The sequence below is a fragment of the Lipotes vexillifer genome, unplaced genomic scaffold (genome assembly GCF_000442215.2).
Source record: "Lipotes vexillifer unplaced genomic scaffold, Lipotes_vexillifer_v1.1 scaffold393, whole genome shotgun sequence".
NCBI lineage: Eukaryota > Metazoa > Chordata > Mammalia > Artiodactyla > Lipotidae > Lipotes > Lipotes vexillifer.
The window spans coordinates 342,465-352,335 of NW_006774564.1; the positions used below are offsets into that span (position 1 = coordinate 342,465).

Sequence of the window (9,871 nt, forward strand, 5' to 3'; positions counted from 1 at the left end):
CATTCCTGCAAGGTGAGGAGTGGAGAGACCTGAGAATAATGCATCACGCATTCAGTGAGAATTGATTGTAGGTCTCCTATGTGCCAGGTACTATTTCAGGCTCTTGGCACTTTTGGGAGAAGGGGAGAGGGAGGGAGATATAAAGATGAATAAGGTATGATTTCTTATGGAGTTTACTTAAGGAGTTTACTAGCTACTGGGGTTTGCTAGCTAGTGAGAGGAGCAGTCATGTAATTAAATAACTACAAAGTGGTGTAATAAGTGCTCAAACAGAGGAATGTGTGAGATGATGTGGGAGTACAGAGGGGGAAGCTATTGACTCAGCCTGGTAGAGTAACTTCAATCCTTTGTGGAAGTGGGTGGGGTTACATAAATAAAAATAAATTCCACCTGGAGAATCATTATATTATGCTCTATACAGCATCATTCCTAAGGGAGCATTTACTAGATCCTGCTGGAGACTGATGCTTCAAGTATTGTATTGAAAGCTTTCCTCAAAGGGCTCACTGAACCCCAGAGGGCATTTCCAGTGTCAACATATTTTTTCTTTTGCCCAAACTAATCATCTAAAATATGATTGTGGATCACTTGTCCGGGGAAAACCTCCTCACCTCCAAGTCGTGGGGGGGACTGACAAGAATCTTTGTTTAAGAGCCTGGGTTAATCAACCGGCAGACCTGCCTTCAAAATAAACACTAAAGGGCCTTCTAATGTCAGTTCTGTGTGTTCATTATTTACAGCTTGCCTACTTCCAAAAAGGATGGGAGCCATTCATAATAAAAGAACAAGGCACAATGGAATCCCTGACACAACAGGTGCCAAGGGCTGACGCGGGGCCTATAGATGCCGCGGGATACCTAAGCAGAGTGTGGTTACTGAGACAGAACACCAGTGCGGAGCCTCTTGGCTGCCCACACAAAACCAAATTATACAAAGCTCTACCACTAAGCAGTTCAACAAAGCAGGCTAGTTTATTAAGAAAAGCAACTCTTTTTTTTTTCTAGCACTAAACTCCTCAGAGAAATGTATCCTGAGAAACTTTCTATAGGGAACACAGCAGCAGATAGTATCTTTGGTCATGATGAAATGCAGTACATACTTCCTCTGACAGCCTTCTGTATTTACCTTTAATAAAACGCAGAGGCTGAGGTTATCTGGGAACACGTCTCAGCAGGCAACTAAAGTAATATGGTTCCAGGACGCCATTGTCTCATATGGCCCACTGCAGGAGTTGCACGCAGAGAGTGTGGAGGCGGAGGGGACTGGCTGCTCTGGAGGCCCAGGATACCCCGCTGCTGAGCTGAGCTTTGACAGGTGCTGGAACGAAGGCAATTGGCCCAATAACACACTGCCCCTAGTAGCTGGCCTGACCTCTGAAGCAAGTCTTATCAATTAGGACACTGAAGGATTTCTGCCCAAATGACAATTTGGGTTTTGGCATAATTGATGTGTAACTGTCCTCATGGGGTTCACTGAGAAGAGCCAGGGCTTTGAAGGCAAGACAGACTTGGGTTTGGGCCCAGTTCTGCCATTTACTGGCTGTGTTGCCCAGAGCAAGTCATTCACTGGCTTCCATGCCTTAGTTTCCTCATATGTGAAATGGATCTAATAATACTCACTTGCAGGGTTGCTGTAGACTTGTGAATGATGTGTGTACAACCCCTGGCAGAGTGCCTGGCACAGGTTGGTTGGCATCCAATCATGCAGCTCTCATGATCATAAATATGAGAGGCCTTGTGGTGTAGGAGGGGAAGACACATATGTCATCAAAACAGGTGTGTTCCCACCCAATTCCTCCAGGAGTGTCATCACATTTGTTAGGTAGAAGGTAAAAAGCAGGGCCTGGGACATGGTCCTGTTGGAAACATTTAGGATCAGCAGTTGCTCTATCCGGAGTTCATTCTTACACCTTCTGGTGTTTGGACAAATGGCGTGGGGATCAAGAGCAGGGTGTACAGTTGGCCACCCCGGGGACTGTGGAGACACCCGGCATGGGTGGTCAGAAGCCTGGGGATGTGGTGAAGAGGAGGCTGGATTGCGAAGAGACCCAAGGTGGTTTGAGAAATCATGTGCACCAAAAGACAGGAAGTACTCCAGCAAAGGCCGGGAAAATGGACCAGTGGGCCCTGTGCCCATAGAAGGGAGAGGACAGGTCAGAGACTGGCAGGCACCGAGGGAGGGCCTGGTGACATAGGCATAGGGAGCGAAACATCCCGGTGGGACCTCCCCGGGTGGTTTCTGTGCCCGCCCGCCCCCCCCACCCCGAGTCAAGGAGGCCAGAGATGGCTCCATCCTCACACTGCCTCTGACCAGATGGGCAACCTTGAGTAGATCCCCCTGTCTCTCTGCCTCAGTTTCTTCTGCTGGGAGATGAGACGAATGATACCTACCTTGCGGGGTTGTTGCGTTCATTTACTGACGTGGACCGTGTGAGGAGTTTTGCACACTATGAAGGGCACCAAATATTGTTTTTACTGGAACACTCACGGGTTTAAAAGGAGAAGCTGCTTTTCAGCCCCTTGAGTCAAGAGGATGGAATTTGGTACTGCCCAGGAATATTCTTTGGGATTGGATTGAATTTAGGCAGATGGCAGTCTCTCTGTGTCTCCCTTCCCCTTAGTTCTCTCTTTCCTTTTCTGCGCGATCTGAGGGGGCTGGCTAGGTGGTGCTCGGAGGCTGTGCTGCTAAATTCTCAGGGATTTTCTTGCTCAGCCTGCACCCTGAGTGGCAGTGGAAATGTGCTGCCACCTGGTGGTCACTGCTGCACATAGCGCCCCAACAGGGACACAGGAATAAAAGCCTCTTACCTGCTAAGACTCCGGTAGTTGGAACACCTCCTCACTTCCTAAGTGCCTAGAACCTGGAACAAATATAGTTAGCTGAACCCTTCTCTGGATTCTCCACTAGAGCCCAGAGGCCTTCTGACACACTCAAGTGTGGGTGGAGGGTCTGGTGGGTGGGGCGTAGGTGCCAGGAACAGTTCCCCTTGGTTGGGCAGGATTTCCTGTTGCTCAGAGTGAAGGAAACTTGACCTCTCTGCTCCCTCATCACACTGGCTTTAAGTGAGTCTCTGCTGAACTCAGGCTATAGGGAGTCCCTGGCTCCTTGGTCACAGCTGAAGTCCTAGTAGGAAGCCCCCTGGGGACAGTGGCTCCAGATCAGCCCAGCCTCCTCCCTCTGGCTTGATTGAGAGGCAGAGAAGGAAGGGGGGCTGGCAGAGGGGGAGTAAGAGCAGACCACCGTCCTGGAGGGACTCTGAGCGCTTGCTCTTTCTAAGCCTCTGCTATTGGCTGGCAAGCATCAAGTTCTATAAAAATATAAATCTTTGGGGAAGTGGTGATGGGGCCAAGAGGAAGTGAGCAAAATGATTTTGTGCAACTCTGCAGGCAGCAGTTGAGTCAGTGAGAGCCAGCCCCTGGCAGAAGCCAGCACCTTCCGCCTGCCTGACATCCTGTCTCAGCAACCACCTGCACCAGTTCTGGGGCTGCAGAGTCCTTTCCTTGGGCCCCTGCTAACACTGCATCTTGTTGTTACTGCAGGCTGGGTGCTGGGATTTCCCAGGCTTTTCTGAGAAGCTGCAAAGGATCAGATGAACCGTCTCTGGCCGGGCTCTTAGGCTTTTAAGCAGAAGCCCAAGGGCCAGGTTGTGGCCTTGCAGGTGATCTGAGTCCAGCTGCCTCAGCCCACGGTGGCTCCAGGCCAGGGTTTGGGACACGAGAGGCCTTTTCCTGGGACTCCAGCTGCTTTTTCTCTGATTCAGGCTCATGGTTCCTCCCAGACCCTTCCCTCCTCCATATTTTCAGGTTTTTTCAATAGAACCTAAACAGACATGGGCTTTCTTTTAGATGGGAAAATCTGCTGAGCCACGTTTCACTTATAATTTATTTTATTATTAAATTATTTTTGTGTGGGGCACCTTGGTTCAACAAAAGGTTTTCTTTCTGGTACAGAGATCCCCTTGGGGCCCAAGCCCTTCTTGCTTACGCATTTACGGAAGCCAGGAACCTGGGTTTGAATGCCAGCTCTGCCACTTCCTAGCTCTGTACCCCGGGGGGCAAGTTACTTAACCCTTCTGAGCCTCAACAGTAATGACAATATCTACTTCATGAGAGAGAATCGAAGGAGATCAGATATATAAAATGCTCAACACAACAGCTGGTATAATGGAAAGTGCTTCACAGGTCCTAGCTGATTGGTATTCTACACCCAGTGCTAAGTTTATGCCCCCTGGTTCACTGAGGTTCCATTTTTGTCAATATCCTGAGCACCTAGTAGCTGCCAGGCATTGTGGTAGGGGATAGAATTGCAGAAGTGAAAAGGGGAGATCCCTGCCTTCCAGGAGCTCAAAGAATAACAGGGTAGGGATTATATAAACCCAGCATGGGACAGGGGCGGGTGGGGTCTGCAAATTTTTCTTCAAGTTTCAGTTTGAGAAGTGTCTAGAAGGAAAAGTGCTTGTTTTCTGTGTGGATGCACAGGAGAAGGGCCTTCCTAGCCAGAAAGGAGCATGTGCGTAGGGGAGAGGAAGTGAAAGAGCTCGCTCTGAGCCCCGGGACACGTGGCCCAGTGGCACTTATGGTTTCCTGATGAACCAGGCAACAGGAGACTGCAGGGGCTGGGAGACCCCCTCACAGAGAGTCTCCAACGCCATTCCGAGGAGTCTGGACTTGATCGCGGGGGCAACATGGAGGCTGCACCTGGGGCTGGGTTAGGGGGCTCAGAGGTGATGAGGGCAGTTCCCTGACTAAGAGTGGCTATGGATTGGGTTGGGGGGATGGGGAAAGGGGACCATTCCTCCTGGTTTCTCTGTCCTCTTTCCCTGGCTGCCCTTTGGTGTTCGGTCTAGAATGAAAAGGACACTCAGGGCCCCGTCTTACGCCAAAATGCTAAGTGGCTGTGAAAGCCTTCCTCCTCACCCCTCACATCAGCCCCCTGAGTATCGACAGGCTCTGTCTACTCAGAAAATATATAAAGGAAGGGCTTCCTTTATTCATGGAGAGGAAATGCCCCAGGTTTGTGCAGGGGATTCTGGGAACAATTCCTGGGGAAGCGGGGGCCGGGGGAGCGGTGGCTGGGTCAGTGGCCCCAAGTGTGTCCCCTGTCTCTCCTTGTTACTGTGGGTTACAGCCTCACAGGCTATCCTGTCCCCACCACACTGCCCTTGTGACTGGTCGTTGAGCAAAACCCTTCTTCTTGGTTTCTCTAACCCAGATGAGATGGGCTGATTCTGGAAGGACTCATCTGGGTCTTAAAGGAGGGGAAATAGGCTGGAATCTGAAAACACACACCAGTCGGGTTTCCAGCTCCTGCTGTCACTTCCCTCCCTAACAGCTCGGCTCACTTCCTGTAGGATGGATCTGTGGTTCAGGGACTTTCCCTGGCCTCCACCTCCTTCTCCCTCCCCCAAGCTCCTGGCCCACAGCTGCACAAGGGCCACAGGCTTTTTTCTTTAAATGCAGGCACTGTCCACTGTCTTCCCAGCTCCCAAACACAGAGCAGCTGTCTGTGCTTCATTCTGCCATGAGCCCACTCGCTCTGTCCTTGGCCACCCCAGGCAGACCCGGGGTTACCAAATCCCCCAGGAAAAATGTTCCTTAGCTATACCATCACCACAGCCAGGCAACACGACTCATTGCTACCCCAGAGGGTCTTTCTCTCACATAAGGTTTTGGTACTACTGGGTGGCTGAGGGTCGGGAGCCGGGGTACATGGTTGGCAGTGAATTACCAAGATTCAACAACTGCTTTATAGCGAGAAGGACTTGTTTCGGTCGCATGCAGCCTCCTAGAAATCACTCTCTATGTCTTCCTTCTCCAGAGCAGAGATAAAGAGAGCAGCTGCAGTAGAGACATTTATGAGAGGTCATGTTGGAGGCTGGTGACACCTTTCATGTTCCCAAAGTGCAGGGATGTGGGCACGGCTAACATTGGAAAATGCTGGAGAGACAGAAATGCAGTTGGAGAGGACTGCCACTTAATGTCTGGGGAGTTGGCTCAGCTCCCTGAGCAAGTCTAGCAGGGATTAGCAGGGCACACCAGACAGACTTGGGATGCGGCAGGGTGGGCAGTGGGGGGGTAGGGGTGTCGATGGATGATGCCGAAGCAGAACAACTAAAGAAGACCCTGCAGGCCCCATGCTAAGGCATCTAGCCAGTGCCCCAGTGAGAGGTGTTTGTTAGTAAACACCAGAACAGCACTCCTGTGATCGTCAAATTTTATTTTTTGGCTCTACATAGATTGGTGCTTAGAGGTAAGTATTATCAACCCTTCAATCCACAGTGTGGGCTTAGGTCCAACTGTTCCTTTTGCTGTCTCTCTAAATAACCCTTTTGGGTGGCACTGAGAAACCCCTGAACCAGGGGGACTCCAAATAAAAATTGCATTCAAGTGTCTGATTCCCAGGAGTTCCCAGGTGAGCAGCTTCAGGGAGAGGGTCTGATTTTCAGGTAGATGTGGCTGTTCCTGCAGGGCGGGGTGGGGCTTGGGGCCGGAGGGCAGGAGGTATGCTGTGTGATCATGTGTACATGTTGCCCTTTCCCTCCTTTCTGCATGGCTGGTCATCCTGTTGTCCCTCAAACAGATTTGACACAGGCTGGTTGCTAGTGTGAGGGCATGGTGGGTGTGTGGGCTGAGAAGGGAAGATGAGGGTCAGCAGATGTGATGCTTACAGGAAGTGCTGAAGTTTTGCTCATCTGAACAGGGAATCTTAGTTTGTCTCTTTGGCAAAAGATCTTTGATACAAAGGCTGGGTTCCAGCTATGCCTCAGCAGAGTCAACTCATGTGGCCAAATTCTCAGTCCTTTACTGTTCTGCGCTGTCTTAGTCCCTTTGGGCTGATATAACTGAATACCAAAGACTAAGTGACTTAGAAACAAGAGAGATTTATTTCCCACATTTCTGGAGGCTGGGAAGTCCAAGATCAAGGCATCAGTAGAACCTGTGTCTGGTGAGAGCCAACTTCCTGGTACATAGATGGTGGAAGGGGCAAGGGAGCTCTGTGGGGTCCCTCTTATAAGGACACTAATCCCATTCATGAGGACTCTACCCTCATGACCTAATAACCTCCCAAAGCCCCCACCTCCAACTACTTTGACTTGAGGGTCAGAATTCAACCTATCAGTTTTGGGGGGACACAGTCAGTCTATGGAGTGTACTCTTTAGAAAGAGTACATTCTGGCTAAGTTTAGGAGCCTGCCACGAAAGTCTATTTCCTTCTCTTCTTCGTGTTCTGCTTGCCTCCTTATTGCGCGATCTTTCTGATAAGCTAGCAGAAAGCCAGAATGTTACATAGTCAGTGCTCCCAGCTCCTCTTCCACCCAGAGTGACATTCTTATCTAGTCCCTGAGTAAACGAATGCTGAGTCTTCTCCATGCTACGAATATGCCCCCACCCAGCCCCCATTCTTTCCATCTTCTTGCTGAGTGTTCCTGGCTCTGTGCTTCCTCTTGGCCCATCTCACTTCCTGAAACACCACTGAAGAGCATTGCTTATCTTGATGGAGCTTAAGTAGCCCTCCAGGGGCAGGGGAACTATGAGAAGCAGCATTTTCACTTTCAGCCCACATAGAACTGTCCTCCAGGCTTCTGGGAGCCCAGGGGTGTACGGCCTGTGTTGGGGCTGAAAGTGATGGCCCTGTGATGGACTGTCTCTAAGGAGAGGGGGAGAGGGGGTTCCAACAGAGAAGAGAAGGAATGGGCGAGTTGTGAGTTCTGGATTGTGGCTGCTGCACCTGGACCTCTGGCGAGATGTCTGGCAAGAGCTAGGCTGACTGGTCCACACGGATCTTGTTGGCACACATGTCACCTGGGAGGCTCCACCTGGAAAGCGAGATGCCTGTCAACAGCACTGCCATGTCCATGGCCAACGCTACCTACATCACTGTGGAGATTCTCATTGGGCTCTGTGCCATAGTGGGCAACGTGCTGGTCATCTGTGTGGTCAAACTGAACCCCAGCCTGCAGAACACCACCTTCTATTTCATTGTCTCCCTAGCCCTGGCTGACATTGCTGTCGGGGTGCTGGTCATGCCTTTGGCCATTGTCATCAGCCTGGGTGTCACAATCCACTTTCATGGCTGCCTTCTCATGACCTGCCTGCTGCTGATCTTCACCCACGCCTCCATCATGTCCTTGCTAGCCATTGCCGTGGACCGATACCTGCGGGTCAAGCTCACGGTCAGGTAACTTGCTTGGAGAGGGGTGGTGTGGGGCAGTGATAGAGGTGCCTGGGAAATGGGGTTACAACCTCCAGATCTCAGACTTTTTGTGTGGAAACAAATCCAAGTTGGCCTCTGAGCTTGAAAGAGGTTCTTTTCACCATTTGGTGTGTGAAGGGTTTAACAACGATGAGCAGAGACTTGGGAACTAGAAACAGAGGAACACTCCAATCCCTCCCCACTGACTACAGGAGTATATGCTCAGTACCCTGGGGGGCTGAAGATGATAAAAACTCGATGCATCTTTAATTAGTGAAAAATGCTCTTGACTTTTAGAAATGATAGAAACATACTAGATGGTAAGATAAGCAGAGAGAAAAGAAGGAGATAAACTGATGTTTCTCTTCTTTGAAAATGTAGGCTATTTTAAAGTTATTTTAATTTTGCTTCCGCTTCCATGTTGAGAAGGGGACCACAAAAGTTCTCCATTACAGAAAGTAGTAACAACTTTTCAGGTGACCATGTGAACAGAACAGATTGCCAAATGAAGAAATCTAATTCCCCAGGTATCCTGAATTACATTGGTATCTTGTTGCTCCTCTCTTCTCTTGGGGAAGGAGCATGGTGAGAGAGCTACAGACAACTTTTGATACAAACGAGCCTGGGTTCAAATCCCAGATCTTGAGGACTGATCTTGGGCAAGTTATTTAGCTCTCTGTGTCTCAGTTCCTCAACATAGTGTTAAGATGCTCTGAACTCAGATTCACCTCCATTCCATTTTAGCTCCAACACTTTTAGTTTCTACAAGTTGCTTAACTTGTCTGTTTCATTTTTTTCACCTATAAAATGGGGATGATAATTGTACCTTCCCCATAAGATCAAATGAGTTAATACACGTAAAGCTCTTAGAAAAATGCCCAGCACACAGTCTGTGCTAAGTAAATGGTAGCTGTAACTACTATGAGTTTCACCATTAACTATTTCATTAACCATGAAATGGAGATTGTCATAAAAATATCTCCAGTTTATCATGAGATTTTATTGAGAGAAAGTCTACTGAGTACATAGCCAGTACTTAACAAAATCTGCTTCCTTCTTATAGCCTGTGTAGAATGTTGTCAGCAAGAATGGTTTAAGGAGAAATGGTGATTTTTGATTGGATGAGTCTTTTAAGGTCTTGGAAGCACCTCAGCATGACTTTTGCAACTCCATGAGAGTGGAGTCTAACTCAAACCCCAAGTGGCGCAAATAGAGAAGCAGGGGGAGACACAGGTAGGGGGTAAGTGTGGGACAGGCAGTGTCTAATTTATGGACAGCAGCACAACAGCCAAAAAACAAACAAACAAACAAAAAAACAAAAAAACCCAGTGCAGACAGAGCACAGCAGATAAACATGCTTTGAGCAGATTATTCCTCCCCAGGTAAGGCGATCCCAGGAGACTTTGATCGAAAATTCTTACCTCCCAGGGACTGAAGGATTCTTGGGCTGGAAATGGAACTGTGAATGGGGTACGCAAGCCCCTGACTCTAGGCAACGTACTCCTGCTGTTTTGGAGGTTGTACTTCTTTAGAAAAGTTCCCAGAGAACTTTGCTGTATTTTTCTCTAATCATTGTCTGCTCATCTTGTCTTCATATCCAGTAGAGTTTAGCTGAAATCACCATAGAATACCAACACCCTCCAGCTCCATCTCCCCCCACCCATTAGCAATTCCTGCT

The 9,871-nt window shown here is 49.2% G+C and overlaps 1 protein-coding gene across 1 annotated transcript in view; it reads left to right on the forward strand.

The window, feature by feature from the left end:
* Positions 1–7,496: 7,496 nt before the first annotated feature.
* The window catches only part of ADORA3 (adenosine A3 receptor), a 3,563-nt gene continuing 1,188 nt past the window's right edge, over positions 7,497–9,871 (forward strand). The window contains exon 1 of the mRNA XM_007449273.1: positions 7,497–8,178. Coding sequence (XP_007449335.1) covers positions 7,796–8,178 — 383 coding nt within the window. The 5' untranslated portion in view covers positions 7,497–7,795. The remainder of the gene's footprint in view (positions 8,179–9,871) is intronic.